This window comes from Tenrec ecaudatus, chromosome 16 (assembly GCF_050624435.1).
Source record: "Tenrec ecaudatus isolate mTenEca1 chromosome 16, mTenEca1.hap1, whole genome shotgun sequence".
Classification (NCBI taxonomy): domain Eukaryota; kingdom Metazoa; phylum Chordata; class Mammalia; order Afrosoricida; family Tenrecidae; genus Tenrec; species Tenrec ecaudatus.
The window spans coordinates 44,385,029-44,408,298 of record NC_134545.1 but is presented as its reverse complement, the minus strand read 5'-3'; the positions used below and the strand labels follow the sequence as shown (position 1 = coordinate 44,408,298).

At 39.9% G+C, this 23,270-nt stretch overlaps 1 protein-coding gene across 5 annotated transcripts in view; it reads left to right on the top strand.

Annotated features, from left to right (window-relative positions):
- Positions 1-23,270, top strand: part of KAT6B (lysine acetyltransferase 6B) — a 273,044-nt gene that overhangs the window by 183,841 nt on the left and 65,933 nt on the right. For 3 of the 5 annotated variants that reach the window (XM_075533364.1, XM_075533365.1, XM_075533363.1), the window contains exons 5-11: positions 7,005-7,120; positions 7,336-7,417; positions 9,749-9,881; positions 13,118-14,049; positions 15,011-15,132; positions 16,892-17,007; positions 21,984-22,125. In XM_075533364.1, coding sequence (XP_075389479.1) covers positions 7,005-7,120; positions 7,336-7,417; positions 9,749-9,881; positions 13,118-14,049; positions 15,011-15,132; positions 16,892-17,007; positions 21,984-22,125 — 1,643 coding nt within the window. The remainder of the gene's footprint in view (positions 1-7,004; positions 7,121-7,335; positions 7,418-9,748; positions 9,882-13,117; positions 14,050-15,010; positions 15,133-16,891; positions 17,008-21,983; positions 22,126-23,270) is intronic. The other 2 variants (XM_075533367.1, XM_075533366.1) reach the window with 2 other exon arrangements.

The following is a 23,270-nucleotide window of genomic DNA, read 5'->3' as shown; positions in this document are numbered from 1 at the left end:
AGATTGCAAGTCACAGTAAACTTTATGAGTGAACATACAGCTTTTGATATTACATTCTCACAGACAAAATGGACTATTTCTGGAAGACCATGTGGAGGGGGGCAGAGCCAAAAGAGGGGGAGAATGTGCCATCTCTGGAAGGGAGAAAAGACAAGGGAAGAAGATAGAGATGGAATGAGAGAGAGAGAGACAGACAGACAAACAGATAGTGGGAGAGACTTAATCCGTATTTGCTTTCTGCTCTCCTTCCACATCCATTTGGGGGGCATAATTGTGTGTATTGGTGGATTCTTAGTGGATGTGCTCAAGGGTGGGCGTGACTTAGGCTCTTTACTTCGCATGCCCAAGCTTTGAGTGGGCGTGCATAAAGGTGCTTGTGATTGTGACTTGTCCTTGCTGTGCCTGCTCAAGCTTTGGGTCCTTTACTGCGTGTCTCTTCCCATAGCCTTTTAGTGTGTGCCAAATTTTTAAGAAGAACCTTTTCATTTATAGGCATATAAATAGCTCTTCTTTGCTGACTGGGTCATTAAGGGACAACTCCTTTTTCCTTAAGCTTCCTGCCTGTCACCAAGACCCTCGTTCTTTAGATACAAACTCAATGGCTAGTATCGCTGTGAAAGTGTCGTGACCTTGATAGACTGTTCTTGTTGGTTGCTATAGAGTTGACTCTCACTCCTCCTGACAACTATGTGTAACAGAATGAAACATTGCCCAGGTCTGTTCCATTTGCATAATAGTTGGTATGTTGGAGTCTGTAGTTACTACAAGTTCTTTTTTAAAAATCATTATTCCTTGTAGTAAAGAATGTGAAGTGAGGTACGAAGTGCCCAAGACCCCCAAATATGGTTTTCCAACAAGGTGTTGCCTGTAGTTGCAGTAGATCTGTCAGTGGAGGATGGTATTGTCTGCACTGTCCACCTATAGGACTCGTGTGGGTACAGTGAGAATGATGTGAAAATTATCGGGAACTATAGAACATTAGGCATACATGAAGAATTATTCTGATGTCTAAGAATATGAATGTGAGAATCATTAGATAATCTACATGCCTATGGAATTGTCAGGACTAGTAAGTGATTTTACTTGACTTTCATGGATCAGCCTACTTTGAAATTAACACTGTTATATTCTCTTTGGCTCATTAAGACCAAATTATCTTTAATTAGCTTCACATCAGTATTAGATATTATACCAAATGAAATTTTGCGTCTGCTACACAGATTGCCCGGTGGTTAAATGTTACTTACAGATGAGTTGTAGGCATGTGTGTTTTCAAATGAGCAAATCCAAGATAAGTGTGCAGTGTAAAATTATAGCCTCAAACTAAGTGGAGGCTCGTTGGACCAGAAGAACAGCTGATGCGGTGCAGCGAAGTGAGGAACGGGCTTTTGCACAGTGAAGGAAGCTAGGCTGGGGGCTACAACGTCAGCCCGACCTGAAGAGACTGCTTTTTTTCTGGTTTTTGTCTCTATGATGTGTTAACCCTCAATAAATTTGCCTGCCTTCCACTCACAGAGGTAGCTCACTGGTATAGTAAATGGGCATGTTGTCATTTTTATGCCATTGATTTGATTCCTACTCAGTAGGCCTGCCCTGCCAGGATTCCAAGGCTGTGGTCGTCATGGAAGCATAAGGTGAGATCCTTTTCCTCAAAGCAGCTGGTGGGTTCAAACTGCCAACCTTGCAGTTAGTAGCCCAATGCACAATCTGCTATGCACCCCTAGAACTCAAGTACATGAATAGAAAAGCAAAACAAAACACGTTTCTATCAAGTGGTTCCGACTCGTGGAGACCCCACAGAGGGTCTCCGAGGCTGTGATTTGGACAGGAGCAGACAGCCTTTTAGTGCTCTCGGAGTGGCTGATGAGTTCGAACTACTGACCTTGCAGTTAGTAGCCCAACGCTCACCTCACAGTGACGCCAGGGCGCCTTAAATGGATAGAGAGGGATATGAAAACAATGACTACTTTTTAATTGCATTCTCAGGAGATATCACAAAGGACAGTTGGTTAATCACCCAGTTTCAAACAGTAATTTGACTGGGAAGGAGATATTTGACTAAAATGAAACCTAAAGATAAGATGCCAGGGAAGGAGACAAGCCTGGCAAACCCTTCCACTCACTATTCAAATACACCAAGTAGAAGTGCTATCCAAGGAAGGAAGCAGGAAGCAGAAATCTCGCTTTGGGCCTGTTGTTTCACTTGCCTGGGCTGCCAGTGTCCTCCATGTAACCAAATCGAATGGATTCTTTTCAGTGTCCAAAATAGAGCCATCAGGTTTTGACATTTATTTGGCTTTGTTGAAAATTCTTTGTCCTGCAGATGTTTTCTTCTGTGTCTTTGGCTAGACTTGTTCCCTATCTGCTTCCTAAATCTTCCCTCAGGCCTCTGTCCTTCTAGATTTCTTCATTTGCCGCACTGTTTCTCATGAACTTCAGATCCCTGCATCAAAGTATGTATAGGACTTGCACACTCGGATGCCCCGAACACTTCACAGCTAATATCCAAAACATCCGAACCTTTTACTGTCTGCCTTACCTCCCCTCCCTCCCCCAATCACAGCTCCTCCCCTCAGGGGTTTTCTGTTTCAACAACTAGTACTTGAAGTATAAGTACTTAAAGCAGCCGCTTACACACCAGTCAGTTATACAAGCTAGGGAAAAGTTTTTGTTTTTTTTTAAACAATTTATTAGGGGCTCATACAGCTCTTATCACAGTCCATACATATACATACATCAATTGTATAAAGCACACCTGTACATTCTTTGCCCTAATCATTTTCTTTTCTTTCTTTCTTTTCCCTTTTCTTTTTTTACATTTTATTAGGGACTCATACAACTCTTATCACCATCCATACATTCCCTGCCCCAATCATTCTCAAAGCATTTGCTCTCCACTTAAGCCCTTTGCATCAGGTCCTCTTTTTTTTTCCCCTCCCTCCCCGCTCCCCCGTCCCTAATGTGCCCTTGGTAATTTATACATCGTTATTTTGTCATATCTTGCCCTATCCGGAGTCTCGCCCCCCCCCTTCTCTGCTGTCCCTCTCCCAGGGAGGAGGTCACATGTGGATCCTTGTAATCAGTTCCCCCTTTCCAACCCACTCACCCTCCACTCTCCCAGCATCGCCCCTCACACCCCTGGTCCTGAAGGTATCATCCACCCTGGATTCCCTGTGCCTCCAGCCCTCATATGTACGAATGTACAACCTCTGCCCTATCCAGCCCTGCAAGGTAGAATTCGGATCATGGTAGTTGGGGGAAGGAAGCATCCAGGATCTGGGGGAAAGCTGTGTTCTTCATCGGTACTACCTCGCACCCTGACTGACCCATCTCCTCTCCTAAGCCCCTCTATGAGGGGATCTCCATTGGCCGACACTTGGGCCTTGGGTCTCCACTCTGCACTTCCCCCTTCATTCAATATGGTGTGTGTGTGTGTGTATATATATATATACATATATACACACATATACACACACATATCTTTTTTTTTTTTTTTTGCGTGATGCCTTATACCTGGTCCCTTTGGCACCTCGTGATCGCACTGGCCGGTGTGCTTCTTCCATGTGGGCTTTTTTGCTTCTGAGCTAGATGGCTGCTTGTTCACCTTCAAGCCTTTAAGACCCCAGACACTATCTCTTTCGATAGCTGGCCACCATCAGCGTTCTTCGCCACATTTGCTTATGTACCCGTGCATATATAATACTTTTTAAATAAATCATTTTATTGGGGACTCTCACAGCTCTTAAAACGATCCATACATTAATTGTGTCAAACACATTTGTACATAAGTTGTCATCATCATTTTCAAAACATTTTCTTGGTATCCTTAGTATCAGTTCCTATATTTTTCCTCCCTCTCCCATCGTCATGAACCCTTGATAAATTATAAATTGGACTGGGCTTCTGCTACTGTCATCGTACTTCATTGTTCACTTCATGTGTACTGTTAAGTTGTATTGAACTTTTCTCTCTGTGCTTGCTACGTGGTCTGCACATGTCTCCTCCCTGACCCACTCTTCAGCTCTCAAGTGATCTCTCTTTAGAGACGTTTTCTCCTGGTCTCCTGCTAGGTTCTCCCATAGTCCTCAGCCACATTAGCACACATGTTAATTCTTGTTTAAATCCTTTCCCCAGCTAAACTACAGTAATTTTACACAAATAGCATACCCTTTATATATCTTTTCCAAGCTGTACTTGGGCACACTGTGGTGGAACTACTTTTTTTAAATTTCACAATTTTCCCATGTTACACATATGGGCATATTATTTTCACTACAGGAAATACAAAGCACCGTCTGAAAGAGTGGGCACCATGGGTGTCTTTCTCTTCACTACACCCGCAGTGCTCACTGAGGGAAGAACAGCTGGTCCTATGGTCTTAGTTTTCTGTAGCTGCTACATTAAATGACCACAAACTTAGTGGTTAAAACAGCACAAATTTATTATTTTACAGTTCTTTTGTATGCCATAAGTCTGTCACGGGTCGTACTGGGATAAAATCAAGAAAGCAAGGAAGCAAGCCTACGCTCCTTTCTGGAGATTGTAGGGTATGGTCTTTTTCTTCGCTGCTGCTTCTTCATTCTTTGTGTTTGTAGCACTGAGATCCCTGTTTTCTTATTGGTAGTCAGGTAGAGGCCATTCTTAGTTTGTAAAGGCTAGTGACCTCCTTCCTCTCCCTTGGGAACAAGAAAAACAATGTGGAAAAGAACACTCAACACGTGTGGAACTGGGACCAAGAGGTCAAGAAACCATGTGAGCAAGAGAGTAGGCTGGGGTGTGCTCCCTAATTTTATTCTGTGCTGCCCCCTGGCTAGTTGAAGGTATTGGCCCATTCCATTAGATGAGTTCAGGCCCACCTGTGTGGTGTACCTAAGTGAGTGTGCCCAGGGTATTGGTTTTACCTGGGCCTAGGGGACTTGTGTCTGAATATGCTCAGTTCTGGGTTTCTCCCACAGGTGTCTAATAGGGTGCCTGATTCCTCCCTCCCCCCAAACCCCATTATGTGGTCCTTTGCAGATGCGGGAGGGACAACCCTTTGTCCCTAAGGTAGCTGCCTAACAAAACCATGAAGCAGAGGAATGAATATTCCTTGGCCTTGATTGATTGGTGAAATTCATTAATTTTCATTATATATAATTTTTTTTAGTTTTGCCTTTCATAGGATATATGTGAGAATAATAATTTGTAATGTAGTGTGAATCACTTTAGTTTCTGAATATAAAGCTACAAAGTGCAAGAGCATATTTTAATACAGAGAAAAATTTAGTGCCTGGAATTGATGTCATATGTGCCAGTGATGTATGACTTACAGGAAGTAATAAAAGGGGAAGAAAAAAAGTAAATGGTATACTTTTAAAGCAAGGGAACTCATTTTGAGGCTGGAATTTAAATTGCTATTCTTTAAAAATTGAGTCTTTCCCCCATCCCCTTTATATAAGAGGACTTGATCAAAGAAGACCTCCCCAGACCCTTTTCAGAGCAGGCATCTAAAAGTCAGAGTAAGCTGTCTTTTGTTTGCTGTTCCAGAGCAGAAAAAGAGGTGATTGATCGAATTTTTGCATACTTTAGCCCCTCCTCCCCCTAAGCATTAATTTGAAAGCGAGAGGTCTTTGTGAAAGAATGGTGTCATAGGTTCAATGCATCGCATCTGCTTGGGTGTCTCTCCTGCCTAAGATCATAATCCTGTGACATTTTAGTTTCTCCACATCTTATATACAGATGTTTAGCCTTTTGAGAAAAACTCAGGAATAGTGTGCTTTTATTAAGGATATTGATGATTGATTTTGAATGTTTTTACTTCAAAAAGCCAATTCTCCGGTGGGTGGAATTTTATGAAGCACCTGTTAAGCTTTAGGGACTTTTTGGCAGCAATCCAAAATACATATTTAAACAATGAGCTTGCCAAAGTCGGGAAATTAGAAAACAATTTTGGAATTGCAGAATCTGCTTTTTTTATTACTCCTCAGGTTACTTTTGCAGCCCTGTTTTAAGTTCTTTTCACGTGGATTTACTAATAGTTCTTACTATTTAAAGACCAGACTTAGAAAAAAGAAAATCTAGTTGGGAGGTTCTGTGGTAAAAGGCGGTACGAGTAAAACCTGAACTACTTTCCAGCGTCTTCAAACCTTTTGGAGGGATTTGTTAGTATTGTAGCTCAACTCAAACACAAACAAACAAACAAACAAACTCAGAAGCCATCTAGTCAGTTCTGGTTCTTTGAATGGTGATGCTTCGCATGTCTCCAATTTTCCCCTGTGAAATAAGCAGAAAGGCTGGTATCTGAACTACTAGGTAACGGTGTGCCCTAAACAGTGTAGACAAACCGAAAAGTCGGGCTAAGTGGCTGGAACTTGCTGAGGGATTGGTTCTTAGAGAATTCCACTTAAGAATTCTATTTGGTGTGCACCCTTCAACTTCTCCCTGTCCCTCAGTTGGCTCCTTCCTCCTAAAATATCACTTAAGAGTGAAGGGCAAGATGGTCCAACAACGGGAAATTATTCTTTGAATACTGTTGGAGTTTTGTTTTGTTTTGCATTTGTAATTCTATTATGTTAAGTAGTCCCATTTCATTTCTTTACTTTAGCTAGCCATTATTTTAAGTTTTCTGATTTCATTATGAATAGAGAACAAAAATCCTTTGAATTTCATTTTGTCCCATTACAGATCACCAGATCAGGAGAGACTGTTGGAAAATGGTGGTTGATGACACTGATCTGGGAGAGAGAACATGATCTGAACATAAGTTACCTCAGATTCTCAAAGATTTGAGATTGGTATCAGTACATTTTCCAGATGGCTATCCGGGAAATCATTTGCAAAGACATTCGATTACTGCCAGGGAAATGGCTGAAAGAAAAGTCTGGTTGAAATCTCTGATATTTTCAAATTCCTACAGTTCTTTGGCTGGCAGCATTGTTTTTTTTTTCTATTAAATATTAGAGAATGAGAATTTAAAGAACCCAAGACACCATTATCATAAAGCAATTTGCCTTTTATTCTTGTAGGGCATCCATCCTGTTTGAAATTTTGTCCTGAATTAACAACAAATGTAAAGGCCTTAAGGTGGCAGTGTATCGAATGCAAGACATGCAGTGCATGTCGAATCCAAGGCAAAAATGCAGTAAGTATGTCTCTCAGTAGCCAAGCTTCAGGGAATTAGTTAATTTGTAGTGCTAAGGATGTTCTCTTTAAGAAATTTAAATACATGTGATGTCAAACCTCAGCAGAGATCTGGGTGTTTCTTCACTATATTAAAGTATGATCAGTATGCTAATAGAAGCATTTTAGGCCTTTCCGGTTGATTTCCGTCTCATGTGGTCTCTGTTATCATTACAGGATAACATGCTTTTTTGCGATTCTTGTGATAGAGGATTCCATATGGAATGCTGTGACCCACCACTGTCCAGAATGCCAAAAGGTGAACACTTACACTTACACCCAGACGCACTGGGTGAAGCGGGTTCTTAAATACTCGCTGAATTCAGCCATACGGATAAAAAAGACAGCCCTCTCTACATGCTTCTTCTCTGTTAGAACTTTAGCTAGACATATTACCCAATACAGTATTCATAGGTATAAAATTAGTTAGTTTTGGTGGTAGTGAAACGGTAATACAAGAAACTATCCCATTTTTCTTGGATACCAGTTGGTATTTTGATTAGAAAATGCAGATAAGCAAAAAGGAACAAAAAGAAAAATCATTTGGAAAATCCCCATCCCTTTTTAAAAAAGGAATGGAACATTGTATATGTGTTTTAGTAGTTTTATTCTCCCCCCTCCCCCCCCCCCACCAATAATAGATCGTAAGGAGCCTTGGTGGCATATGTTATATGCATTGGACTGCTCGCTGCAAGGTTAGCAGTTCAAAATCACCAGCCACTCCATGGGAGAAACCTCAAACCAAATTCACTACCATCAAGTCAGTACTATTAACACAACTGTACAAGACAGGGTAGAACTGTCCTCGTGAGTTTCTGAGACGTAACTGTTTATGATAGTAGAAAGCCCCATCTTTCTCCCTTGGAGCTGCTGGTGTTTTTGAAATGTCAACCTTGTGGATCTCAGCTTAAAGTATCATCACTATGCTACCAGGACTCATTCCTGGGGGAAAGACAGGGCTTTGTACTCCCACCAAGAGTTGCAGTCTCAAAACCCACAGCAGCAGCTCCACCTTGTTCTCTAAGGTCACTGAATTGACTTCCACTTGATGGCAGTGAGAGGGCGAGGGAGGAAGAGAGAGAATAATATCATAATAGTCTCACATAATTATATGTTCCCCTAAACATAGTTTTTTTCATGAGTATTAAAACTTCTTTGTAAAGAGAAGGCGTTACAAATGTAGTTGGAAGCCACAGATAGGCTTTGTTGGCCCATTATTTTTTTTAAAAATTAAATCTGAGTCCTTTAGATCAGGCATGCCTGCTCCAATTTGCTGCAGTCTCACTATCCCCTTTAGTCTTATATCCCAGCTTGCTTTACTCCGCATATATTATATCTGGGTTCTTGAAAATGCTTGATTTTGCAAACCCCTGTATTAATGAACCATCCTGTATTTAATCAGCCCCCTATGATAGACATTGCAAATGTTTTCAATCCACAATGATGTCCTTAAGATAAATTCCTAGGGAGGAAATTGCTGGATCACAGGCTATGCCGATGAGATGTATCTGTTTTCATACTAACCACTAGGGTAGGGAGAACCTGTTTTCTTACATTGTAGCCAGTGCTCACCATCCAAGACACAGTTTTGAAATCTGATGTATCTGAATAGTAGTGTCTCTGATTTAATGAAACAGAACGTTAGTCCTTTAAAATGTTTACCAATTTGATAATAGAAAAAATATCTTTAATGATTTTTTCCTTTGGTAATGAGAATGAACCTTTTTCATAGAATTATTAGCTATTTGTATATCATCTTTTGTGAAGTGCCTACTTTTTATCCATTGATAATTTTTCTAGTGAGGGTTTCACTTTTTTCTTACTGATTTGCAGCTCTTTTATATTTTTAAGTAGTTAAATCCATCATGAGTCTGTTTCTTTATGGCTTCAGTCTTAAATGCCAGTCATACTTCAACTATATAAATATCCACATATTTTTCTTGATAGTTTAACATTTTATTTTTTCATAGTATAATATTTCATCTGCCTAGAATTTATTTTTGTAAGGATAGGAAATAATTTTATTCCTTCCAGATGGATAGCTAGTTGTTCGATCACTACTTACTTTGAATCATTTTATTTTTTCCTTACTGATTTGAAATATGACCTCTTTGATAGTCTAAAAGCTTTTGTACGCTTAGGTTATCCTGGTGTTTCAAATTCTTATCCATCGACTTATATCCCTATATCAGATGGGATTTTAATTATTAAATTCAAATTTAACAAATTAAAAGTTATGTGTTTAAAATATCCAGAAAGAGATAAATATTTTTTGACATGTTCCAGAAATGTGTTGAGTTGTAAATGTTTCCCAGAATCAGAGTCTTTCTGTCAGGGACACGTTTTCTTATGTGTTTCTGTGGAAGGGTAGAGTTTGGAGGCATGTTGAGAACAAGGGTTTTGAGATAAGGTCAGTCCCCTGTGCTCTCACCTTGACCTTCCTTGGTTTTCTGAAAGGAATGATCCATTATCTGGAATAAAGTTCCACATTTAAACATCCTTGGATAGCTTATTAAAGCTGTAGTTTATATTTAATATCTTCTATAATGAAAAATTAAAATATTTTTCTTATACATATATATCAATTTAGGGATGTGGATTTGCCAAGTCTGCAGACCAAAGAAAAAGGAAAGAAACCTACTCCATGAGAAAGCTGCACAAATAAAACGACGATATGCAAAACCCATTGGACGACCGAAAAATAAATTAAAGCAACGATTGTTGTAGGTTGAGATCTTATCAAAAAATTATTTTTATCTTGTGCTTTAACATACAAATGATTGTTATACCCTTAGATTCCAATAGACCTTTTTTAGCATCATTTTTATAAATTCAAAGGATGAGGAATTTTCTCCTCGGCATAAGCTGTGACAGAATTTTTAAAACAACATCTTAAAGTATAATTGGTATTTGGGGGTCCTCTATTGCCAGTAGTTTTGAAACTAAGCAGCAAAATAGAAGCAGAATGTAAGAATTGGAAACAATCATTTAGTCTACTTTAGAATCTAAGAGCATTAGAAGAGTTTGATTATATTATTTTTAGAGAAATTTCAAAACAAGGGATTTGTCCCTGTCTTGTGCACAGTGAATCTCTTTTATAGCTCCAGCCAGTATTTTAGAAAGATAGCCCTCTCTTATAGGAACTCTGGTGGTGCTGTGGGTTAATCTGTGGGCTGCAAGGTCAGGGGTTGAAACCCACCAGCCCTTCTGCAGATGAAAGGCGAGGCTATCTGCCCCCATAAAGATTTAGAGTCTTGGAAACCCTCCAGAGCAATTCTAGTCTGTTTTAAATAGAGTCACTATGAGTCTGAATGAACGTGGTGGTGAGGAGTTTGGTTTTTGTGTTTTAATATAGTAAATCTCTTTGCAGCTCTAGATGGTATTTTAGAAAGAAAACTCACTTTGTATACTAATTTGGTATAATAATTTTCTAAAGACACCTTTTATGAAATAGGACCTTAGGAGAAACTTGCAGACTTGTCCTGATATTTGCCTCAGGATTTAGATAGGAGCATTTTGCAAATGTGTGCAATATGTGTGTGCATACAAAATAATGTATTTGCAGTGGTCCACACATCTCCATAACCTCATTTCCACTATCCTTTTGCCATATCAGTTAAACCAAACCCATTCCTGTTTAGTCCCTTCTGACTCATGGTAACTCTATAGGACAGAGTAGAACTGCCCCATAAAGTTCCCAAAGAAGGTTGTAATCTTCATGGAAGTAGACTGCTATATCTTTCTCCCATTGAGTGGCTGGTGGGTTTGAAGACGGACTTCTCAGTTAGCAGCTGAGCACTTTATCTACCTCAGCACCAGAGCCCCTTTGCCTATAGTTACCAATAAAGCCTCCTAGAGTATCAGCAAGAATTATTTGAAGTGACAAGTAGAGAAAATATAAAAGGTGAACGTAATGTGTATTTTTAACCTATGTACAAAATAGTTTTGACTATCAGCATTAGATAAAGTATTTTCAATGAAATCCGTAGCCTTGCATTTCTGGAGCAGTTCTAGCGATAGGCCTTCATTCCTCCCTTCAGACCTTGTGAAAGGTAGGGTCTCTGGTACAGAAATGAATTGCTGCTCTCCACGGCGTAGACAACCAGAAATCATACTTATTTTTACAAGAAACTGTTCCTTATGTTGCCTTTCCTCAAAAATATTCTCTTGTATCTGTGTCTCTCAAAGGAGAAACAGAGCAGAATTCTTTCTAGAGTTTAGAAGACCCTTTTAACTTTATAAACCTATAACTTTATAAGACCCCTTAAGTAGAGATGTTAATTGAATTTTTGTTAAACGTGAAACATTTATGAATAAAATTTTTCATATTAGCATCTTTTAAAGTAGAAATTATTATGTTTTCCCATTCATCCTGTGTAAGCATTGTTCTGGAAATGGGGATTTATCCTCAAGGGTTGAATTTTTAGAAACTGAAATTACGATACAAACTTTCTAAACCAAGGGCACGACTGAACATTGCATCTGGCACCAATCCTAACTTTTTGTTTGTCCAAAATTGTCCTTTCAGCTTAGGAATTTTTAAGACAGTCTAGGTTGTTTTCCTTTTTACATGCTTTATACGCATATTGTCATTTCTGTGCGATTGAGTCCAGATAGGATTCAAATGCAACATTCTGATGTGAGACATTTAAACTGGATGAGTTATTTATTGCTGTCCCACGCTGTATCTTCTAAAAACACTTGCGATCTCTAATGTTAACCAGATATGACTGAATTGAGCTTCAGACATGGGCCAGCCCTAGAAGCTGGGCTGTTTCAGATGAGCCTATCGGTCTCTGCCCTATTTATCTGACTGCTGAAATTTCTTCGTTAAATCATAATGTTCAAAATGACCATTAGAACGTGCTATTACTCTATTTCTAATACTTAAGATATTTTTATAATTCAGTATCATCTCATCTTCAGGATCCCATTTGTTCAATAATAAGCTTTTAGCTAAATTGATCATTTTTAAAAATACATTCTTGGACCTTTGCACTGCCATAATTCACATTCAGATGTTTCCATTATGTAAAATTCCACTGTAAAATACAAACCACTAGCCTGAGGTGAAGGCAATCAGCTACTGTTCATGTCTGCAGCTGCCTCAATGGAATGACCTCATTAGCAGTCTCTCGGACCACACAGCAGTATGGGCAGAATTGAGCATCCAAAACCATTGCATATAGATTCTGATGCCAAGTGTCTGATAATGACCATGGTAATTGTGCTGCTGCTTCGCCAGACTTTCTCCATGTCATGTCTGACCCACTATAGTTTTTCTTTAATCATTACTTCAGTTTTGCTATTGTCCTTTTTTTTCAGCAATATTTTGTATTGCAATTAATTGTCTTCTCTCCTAAGAGAGTATTATTGGCTATCTTACTATCCTAAACATAAACTGCTGAGAGGGAGAGAGTTTCTATTAAAGTTTCCTCTCTCTCTCTCTCTTTCTCTCTCTCTTAAGCACAAATTTATAGACATACCCAACTTCTATTGCTATAAAGTAATTTAAAGAACACTTTGAACTAGAGAGTAGATAAACTTATTCTTTTGCTTCTGGACAACACATTTGACTTACTTCCTTTAGAACTTTAAAGAAGAGACTGAGGAAACCTAGTTACCTGTGACAATGTAATGAGTAGCTTATTTTTATTTAATTTTACTAAAAGCATTACGTGTCTCTTCCAGAAAATGTGTTTACTATAGATTGTCTTCAGGCCCACATGGATTCTCTCATTGCTGCTGGAGGGACACTGGGAGAATTCTGACATGCAGATGCCTTTCCTGCTACCTTTTCTTAAGTAGAGAAACATCTAGCTAGTGACACACAAAAGCAGCTCCTAGAGTGACAGCGAAGTTTCATTTTAGTACACCGAATGCATCTAGTTACTATTTGTTTTTAGATAACCTTATAATTCTCTTAAATGCTGATACTATTCTCTAAATTTTTGCCTAGGTCTGTAACCAGTGATGAAGGATCCATGAATGCATTCACAGGAAGGGGGTCACCTGGTAGGGGTCAAAAGACTAAAGTCTGTACCACACCTTCATCTGGTCATGCTGCATCTGGGAAGGACTCAAGCAGCAGATTGGCTGTTACAGACCCCACTCGGCCTGGTGCCACCACCAAAATCACCACCACCTCCACCTACATTTCTGCCTCTACACTCAAAGTTAACAAGAAAACCAGAGGGCTCATTGATGGCCTTACTAAGTTTTTTACACCATCGCCTGATGGTCGCAGATCACGAGGTGAAATAATAGACTTTTCAAAGCACTATCGTCCAAGGAAAAAGGTCTCTCAGAAACAGTCATGCACTTCTCATGTGTTGGCTACAGGTACCACACAAAAGCTAAAACCTCCACCTTCTTCACTTCCACCCCCAACCCCCATCTCTGGTCAGAGCCCCAGTTCACAAAAGTCCAGCCCTTCCATTTCTTCTACCTCTCCCCAGAGTTCTTCGAGCCAGTCCAGTGTGCCCTCCTTGAGTAGTCTCACTAAGAACAGCCAGCTGAAGGCACTCTTTGATGGACTGTCTCATATCTATACCACTCAGGGACAGTCTCGGAAAAAGGGACACCCAAGTTATGCACCACCCAAACATATGCGTCGTAAAACTGAATTATCTTCCACTGCAAAACCTAAAGCCCATTTCTTTGGAAAAAGAGATATTAGAAGTAGGTTTATTTCTCAGTCTTCCTCCTCCAGCTGGGGGATGGCTAGAGGACGTATTTTTAAAGCAATTGCTCACTTCAAACGAACAACTCTCCTTAAAAAGCACAGAATGCTAGGCAGATTAAAATATAAAGTGACCCCTCAGATGGGGACCCCCTCACCAGGGAAGGGGAGCTTGGCAGACGGAAGGATTAAACCTGATCAGGATGATGGTAAGCAAAAGGTCAAAGCTCCAACCAAACTGCCCCGTCCCTATCTCCCAAACCCTCCCCCCCAAAGAAATATATATATATTATATATAAATCAATTCCTATTTGTCACATAGGTCTTAGCTATTTCTCTTGTTCTCACTTCACTTTCATACAAAGCAGTGAAACTTTGACCTTTTTCTAATGCTAACTAAACCTCCAAAATGTTTTTTCCAACTAATACTCTCCCACCTTTTATTATTTATTTCCATCCATAGTGACACTAGGACCCCCAGATGCCTTCATAGCATTGCTTATGACTTTGTAGTCTCGCATGAGTAGCCACTGTCATGCTTCTGCTGTGTTCTTTCCCGTGCCGCCTCTTCAGCCATGGTGCCGTTTGGTGCTTCCAACGGGTATTGAGCGCTTCATATCCCTCTGCTCCATTGCTTTCTCATGGCAAGGTTCATCATGCTTCAGTCTCAGCAAAGCCTGATCTCTGTGGTGTGCCTTTGGGTGTGACTGTTTGTGTGTGTATATCCACCGTAGGAAGAAAACCTTTCCATGATTTTGTTTAACAAATTGACCTATTACATTTGCTACGTTTTGAAACAAAAAAACAAATGTGACATTTGGACAAAGTGATAGATTTTAATATCTCATAGCTAATAATAGAAATTCTGTAATTAGATAGCTATATGACTTCTGATCTTGGCGGAAAATAATATGATTTTGCTTTGTTTAGTTCATATTTTTCCTCATTTATCGTAGCTATAAAAGCTAACAGTGATAAACCCACATATTTGGGTACAGCAGGGAAAGGGTGCTGCTGCATCGATGAGCAGTGCTGGCATGTCAAAGCTTATCACGCTGAAAAAAGATGAGCCCTACTTGCCCACTATGCCAATTTGGTACCATTTAAATATGAGGTGGTTACTGATGACCCAAGTCAGTGAATACGCTTTCTGCTGGTTTTAAATGACAGATACAGAAATCAAAATAAGCATCAAACAAGAAAGTACAGATGTAAATGTGATTGGAAACAAGGATTCGGTTACTGAAGAGGATTTGGATGTTTTTAAGCAGGCCCAGGAACTTTCTTGGGAGGTAAGGCTGGACTACCACAGTACAGTAACAAGGATGCTCTCTGACTCTTAACTAGTAATATGAACGTACTGCTATCGTTTATGGAGAATCCTCCTCAGAAAGCTTTCTGTAATTGTTGTACTGAACCTTAATCTGTATTTCAAAAGCAGCGACTTTGTAGAGTTGTCTCCACCCTTAAACTATCTACGATGATTTAAGACTGAGCTGCTCTAACGCATTAGCCTGAACTAGCAGTGATTTAGGCAGGGTTTGAAAAACACTTCTGTCGGGGAAGGGACAGCGTTTTGCTTGGGGCAGGGGGCTGGGTTGGGGAGGCAGGTGGGGAGCGGGCTAAATTTAGAAAATAGCAGCTTTAAATAGTTAACAAAAAGTAACATTGCTTTTGAATTTATTGATGTTTTTTACTACAAATATGACTGACAATATGAAAAAATATCTCCTATTTATCTCACATTGGCATTGATGAAAGCAATGTTTTCATGATCCGTTGTAGTCACTTTTATTTTCCTTATCCAGTCATTTCTTTAAATGAGTCCACTTAAAAATATTAACTCTACTGAGGTTATTGTCACCAAAATGTTTGAAAGGTAAGGCTATTGGGCATCTCAAAGATAAATTTATTACAAATTGTGAGATTTTTATGATAGTAGACTGCATTACATGTTATGGCACCGTGTTTAGTTAGACTGCTTACCCTGAGAGGAGCCCTCGTGGCAGAGGAGCAGCGCCTGGGCTGCTGACTGCAAGGTCAGCAATTCAAAACCACCGGCTGCACCATGGGACAAAGATGAGGTTTCATGTCCCGCAATAGTGGAGATCCTTGGAAACCCACAGAGGCAGTTGTACCCTGCTCTATAGAGCTGGTGTGCGTCAGAATGGACTCCATGACATGAATGAGCGACACCTCACTCCACTTCCTTTTGGAAGCAAAGGTTGACTATAGTGTCTTAAGCTTTATTTTTAGTACCCGTCTCTGGTGAATTACCGCTGGTGTTTTCTACTCAGATATAGTGGATATTTTCATTCTTCATCTGCACCTATCATGGTGCTTTGCATTTTTCCTTTGAGGAAGGTAAGTGTTGAAACATCCCCCAAATTACTAAGGTTCCAAGCACTTAAATATGTGTTTCTTTTCTCCTTTCAGCTTGCTTTTGGCATTCATATGATGAACAACAGACCATTTTCTGACAGATACTCCTAAATTTAAAGCTAATTGGCTTTTTATTCACGAAACCATTCTTGTTATGTGTCAGGCACTGGGAATGCCGCAGGAGCCAGGCAGGCAAAGTTCTTAGCCTCACACAGCTCGCTGCAGTCTAACAGGGAGGCCGGCTTTCAGTCCGAGATTTCATAATTAATTAGTTAAACAAGGACAGTCGAGATAAGCATTACTTAGAGGACACTTTAAAGGTGTGCAACAACTGTACTTTTATAATTATCCCCAGTTGTAGTACATTGCAACAGATCAGCAAATGCATTTAATAATCTAGAAATAAATTCATTTGAATATACTATGATTGTACTCCTTCCCTGTCCTGCTTCTTAGGGTATCAGTTTGTTTATCCATGTCTTAGCCAGAGGTAATTACTATTTAACAAGTGCTATCATGTTTTAGTAACATGAAAGATTAGTTTTAGTAATGGTGAAGATTAGTGTTCTAGTCTTGATAGATTTCAGAGTTACTAATAGAAGAGCCAAGGCATGTAAGTGAAGTATTTCCTCTTCTGATATTTATATTTTACTTTTTTCTCTCTGACAGAAAATAGAGTGTGAAAGTGGAGTGGAGGATTGTGGCCGATACCCTTCTGTAATAGAATTTGGAAAATATGAAATCCAGACTTGGTATTCCTCGCCTTACCCACAGGAATATGCAAGGTAATGGAATGAGCCTGGCAGAGATATGAGTGTGGCTTTAATGTCTGTGAGGAAGGAAAAATACCTTGAATCTAAAATAGAAATTAGGAGCTCCAAGACGAGAACGCAACCCACTGACTGAAGCCGGGAACCGACAGAGGCCTGAGGGGCCGGCCCCATCACCAGCTAAGTGTGCCGCACCACCCTCCCCCCAAGAAGAATTCACTTCAGAGGACAGCACTGACCTACAGCTCAAGAAGAGGGGAAGAGGGCCTGGTCTGGTCAGAGGACACAGGAGCGAAGGAGAGGGGATAGGGGAACAAAAGAAAAGAGTGACGGACATCCTGGCTCACCAAGCCCTGAGGACAATGTTCCTGCTCAGAAAAGCAATGCACAGAGGTGACCGCAGGGCTGGCCCAGACCACAGTGTTCCTCATTGACTCATAGCACCATTGGGGACAACACTAGAGACACACAGTGGGAATTGTGGTCGCCATGAGCTCACCACACCGAAGCCAGCCTCTGGGGGCATGCAGCAGAGCAGCGGGGGAAGCAAAGCAATGAAGTCCCCAGGGATACAGGTGGTACCAGGATATGGCACCCCATCAGACTTGACTGGAAAGCACCCTTGAAGGAAAACAAACAGACCCTGAACTATTCATACATTTGTGTGTGTGTGGTGTGTGTGTTGCTGTTGTTGTTACAGCTATTGCTTTACTTTCTGTTGTTGCTTCGTGTGGTACTCAGTGATGTGATAGTACATAGCATATCTATCTGGAAGGGATAGGCGGAATAAACAAGCCAGAAGAGAGAGCAATGGGATGATAGTTCAGGGGGGTCGTGAGGGTAGGGGAGGCAGGGGGAAAGGAAGAGGGTGTTAACAAGCCCAGAGACAAGAGAATAACAAGGGATCCAAAATCAATTTCAAGGGGGGTGTGGGAGGTCTGGATCAAGGGCAGTGTAACAGAGGAATTCCTAAAACCCAAACGAAGGCAGAACATGATAGTGCGACAAGAGCAAAGTACAAAGAAACAGAGGAAAGAACTAGGAGGCAAAGGGTAGTCATAGAGATTTAAATACTGACATATAAAGATGTAAATATATTTTTTACAACGAGGGGGAAATAGATCTATGTACATATATTTATAGGTTTAGTATTAAGGAAACGGACAGTGGGTCCCTGCTCAAGTAATCCCTCTACACAAGAACACTTTGTTCTAACAATTTGGCAGTGTGAGATGCTCACCTGCCTGGCACGATCGCTAATGAAAATGGGTGCACAAGCAAATGTGGTGAAGAAAGCTGATGGTGCCCGACTACCGAAAGATACAACACCTGAAGTCTTAAAGACCTGAAGATAAACAAGCTGAGAGACACCAAAACCCACATGGAAGAAGCACATCGGCCTGTCCCAACTCGATCGATCGTTGAGGACAAAGTGGGTGCATAAGCAAAAGTTGTGAACAAAGCTGATGGTGCCCAGCTATCAAATGATATAGTATCAGGGGTCTTAAAGGCTTGAAGACAATCAGGCAGCCATTTAGCTAAGAAACAACAAAGCCCACATGGAAGAAGCACACTGGCCTGCCCCGATGCGAACACTGAAGACAAAGCAGGTGCATGGGCAAATGTGATAAAGAAAGCTGATGGCGCCTAGTATCAAAATATATAGAATCTGGGGTCCCATAGGCTGGAAGATAAATAAGGGGCCATCTAACTGAGAAACAACAAAGCCCACATGGAAAATGCACACCAGCCTGTGAGGTGACAAGGCGTCGAAGGGATCAGGTATCAGGCATCAAAGACCAAAAACAAAACAAAACATAGCATTGTGAATGAGGGGGAGTTCAGAGTGGGGACCCAGGGCCCATCTGGGGGAAATTGGACATCCCCTTGCAGAAGGGCTGTGGGAAGGTAATGAGCCAGTCAGAGTGCAGTGTAGCAACGATGAAACATACAATTTTCCTCTAGTTCTCAAATGCTTCCCCCCCCCACTATCATGATCCCAATTCTACCTTACGTAACCGGCTGGACCGGAAGATGTACATTGGCACAGATAGGAACTGGAAATACAAGGAATCCAAGACAGATGAACCCCTCAGGATCAGTGGTGAGCATGGCGATAGTGGGAGGGTGGAGGGAGGGTAAGGGAGAAAGGGGGAACAGATTACAAGGTCTACATATAACCTCGTCCCTGGGGGGATGGACAGTGGAGAACTGGGTGAGGAAGACATCGGATGGTGTAAGATATGATAAAATAATTATTTATAAATTATCAAGGGTTCAGGGGGAGGGGGAACCGGGGAGGGAGGGGAAAAATGAGCTGATGCCACGGGCTGAAGTAGAAAGCAGGTGTTTTTAGAATGATGATGGCAGCATACGAACAAATGTGCTTGATACAAATAATGTGGGTACACATTGTGAAAAGAGTTGTATGAGCCCTTAATAAAATGATTTATTAAAAACTGCAAAATAAAATAGAAATTAAATTATTATAGGAGATAAATGATAAATTGTTAGTTGTTCAAAGTGATTCAACAGCTATTATTTTTTTCCAGCACCTTTTCCAGCACTTTCTTAGTTACTCAGGAATTGTAAATTTGGAGTTTTACCTTCTAGATCTTATTTTCTCTTAGTTAATTGGGCAAATATTGGTTTCTCTGAAACGATATTAGGGGGAATTTTTTTAACCATTATAAAATTTTAGATAAATTCAATTTTTCCTTTTTCCAATTAAGTGTATCAGTCCTTTATCTCCAAAATGTAGCATTTTCATGTCAAGATGGTGTTTTTTTTTTTAACCAAACTATAGCAAAGAAAGAAAATGGATGAAAATCAAGGGAAGTGATTAAGACACCCTTCCTCAAATCTTTACTTCTAGAGGCATTTGTGCCTAAATTGTTTAAAATGAAGATAAATAGTTTTCATATCTGGAAAACTAAGAACTAAGTTACTCTGAACTAAGAGTAACTATGAGATGATAGAGACTACAAAAACAGTTTGTGAATAGATTTCTTCTTTCAGTCATATCAGGTACACTTTATTGTTCTATGTACAATTTTTAAAATCTATTTAAAAATTTCCACTAATCCTAAACTCGCGTTTCTTCACAAGTCGAGGTTGTCATTTTTCTGTACTTGTAGTTGAGTTCTGGCCAATCATTTAAACTGAAAGAGATGAGACAGGGGAAAGTGCGGTGAGAGTGTGTTCTGGAAGTTGAATGGCAAACCAAGTCAGAAGCCCTGGTTTCCATTTCCTGCTTACACCCCTTGGCTGTATGTGTTCTTGAATGGTTTTCTTTGAATGTTTATGAGCTTTAATTTGTATCACATAATCAAATTATGTGCTTCAAGAGCTTTGAATGAAATTTGCACAGCAATAACTCTCATTTGTGCTAATCTCTGCCCCAAACCTGTCTCCCATTCTTCTACCCCTAAGACCTTTCGAGTGCTTCTAACCATTGTCTTGTAAATGTTAGCAGGATCTATTTAAATATGGCTAGAGAACATAAAAATGCTATTGGGTTTTTTAAGGGGAACAAAAATCTGAATGGGAGAGGAAACTGTTTTCACTATAAGAATCAGTGGAATTGGTAGAACACAAACTAGGTCTTTTGATTTTTAGTTCTGTATTTGCTGCATTAAACTGTAATATACTATGATAATTTTGAACTTGTCTCATCTAAGCGTGAAAATGGAAACAACTGTGCCTTATAAGCATGCACATTATTACAATGTCATAAATTCACTTTGAATAAAAGATGATTGCAAGCATATCACTGGCCTTTATGGTGTGGAAAGTGTTGACATGACATCTGAATTTGAGAAGTTTGCACCATTACCAGACTAATGCCATCCTTATTATTGATTTTTAGCATGATGCTTCTAAAACTGAAGATTTTCTGCTGTGAGATACTTCTCTTTGTTTAATCATTTTATTGGGGGCTTGTACAACTCCTATCACAATCCACACATACATCCACTGTGTCGAGCACATTGGCACATCTGCCGCCATCATCGTTCTCAAAACATTTGCTTTCTACAGCTCCTCATTTTTACCCCTCCCTCCCTGCTTCCTCGTGAACCCTTGATAATTAATAAATTATTATTATTTTGTCATATCTTACACTGTCCGACATCTCCCTTCACCCACTTTTCTGTTGTGCATCCCCCAGGGAGGAGGTTATATGTAGATCCTTATAATCAGTTCCCCCTTTCCACCCCATCCTCCCTCCACCCTCCCTGTATTGCCACTCTCACCACTGGTCCTGAAGGGGTCATCTGTCCTGGATTCCCTGTATTTCTAGTTCCTATCTGTACCAATGTACATCCTCTGGTCTAGCCAGATTTGTAAGGTAGAGTTGGGATCATAATGCAGGGGGGGGGGAGGCGAGGAGGAGAATTTAGGAACTAGGAGAAAGTTGTATGTTTCATCATTGCCACACTGAACCCTGACTGGCTTGTCTCCTAACCATGGCTATGAGATATTTCTAGTGAAATTAATGACTTGTTAATAAAATAGACACTGTATATTATGAATTATATTGGAAAGTGAAGTAAGGTTTTTATATCCTCTTTACAACTGGTGGCTAATTGTTCCTAACACAGGTTTCTTAATGATTTAAAAAAAAGATTTTTCAATGTTTTCTCCCTTAAAATACATAGTGAAAAAAAAAGAGGACCTGATGCAAGGGGCTTAAGTGGAGAGCAAATGCCTTGAGAATGATTGGGGCAGGGAATGTATGGATGTGCTCTATACAATTGATGTATGTATATGTATGGATGGTGATAAGAGTTGTATGAGTCCCTAATAAAATGTAAAAAAAGAAAAGAGAAAAAAAATGATTAGGGCAAAGACTGTACAGATGTGTTTTATACAATTGATGTATGTATATGTATGAATTGTGATAAGAATTGTATGAGCCCCAATAAATTGCTTAAAAAAAATACATAGTGAATCTGATTGCTTCTTTGATTTTTTTTTGAAAACTTCAACAGATTACCAAAGCTTTACCTGTGTGAATTCTGTCTTAAATACATGAAAAGTAAAAACATTTTGCTAAGACACTCCAAGAAGTGTGGTTGGTTTCACCCTCCAGCAAATGAAATTTATCGAAGAAAAGACCTTTCAGTATTTGAGGTAAGCATGTAGAAATAAAACTCAGCTTCTTGAAACCTTTCCTAATTATTAGATTCTGTAAAGATTTCTTTGTGGAAACTTTAAAGTACGCTTAATTTTGGCATGAAATTCAGACTTTTTAAAAATAACTGCATGGTTTGGAATATTTATCTTATCATGCTAAGCAATCATTTAAATTGATGAGGAATTCCTGTTTCATTACATTAAATGTTGCGTCTTTCCCTCCCAAATCCATGTCTATGCCAAGATATTCACTAGTGAATTTATGGTCTCCTCAGCTCTTTGAAAATTCTACTTTTTTTGGCAGGAGAAATTAGCGTTGTTCAGCAGCTACAGCCAGTGTCTGGCAGGTGCTCATTCTTCCCGGGAATTGAGCAGCTGTACGTATCTCCTCAGTACACAACCACCTGTGTTTCCATCCATTTCTTGGCAGGGTGGATAATCCTTTGGTGAGATCCCAGCAGATGTTGGAACTTCTCCTATCTGGGTGTAGGCCACCCCTGGAGAGCTGTGCTGTTACAGGAACCCTTTGTGATCGACCATATGTCTGTCATTGTGGATTTCTTGAAGACATTTTGTGTTTTGAGAATTGATTTAGTGGTAGAAGGTCTTGACCTCTGTATCATTGCATTGTGTAGTCATTTGGTTGTCGGTTTCAGGGATCCAGTTTAGTTGAATTGGTTGCTATCCTAAGGAGACCATGGTTTTCTGGCATGCTCTTACCTAAACGTGGGGCTTCAGAATTCTCTGTCCTCCATATTTCCAGTCAAGCACTTTTTACTGCCCTCCTCTATTTTCTTTTCCATTGCCCATTTTCATGCACTGTTTTCCATTCCTGGATCCTCAGAACAAACCTGACTTGCACTGAGGACATGATATCTTCTTTCTCTGAAGTACCGTTTTACTTTATGATTCTCTTTTTCTGAATTGTTCAGACCTTTTGTGATTCTGCTCCAAGTTTCTCTTATTTTCTGACCTGTAATGTTTTGAGTTATATTTAGTATGTGGTCCAAGCTCCATTTCTCGGACTAATTTTTAAGGCCTATCAGAAATGGAGAATACAGCTGTGACCTCGGGGTTTTTGTTTTTTAATGCTTTCTTTAAAATTCCTCTTATATCAGGCCTTTTTGGCAAATTTTAGGGAG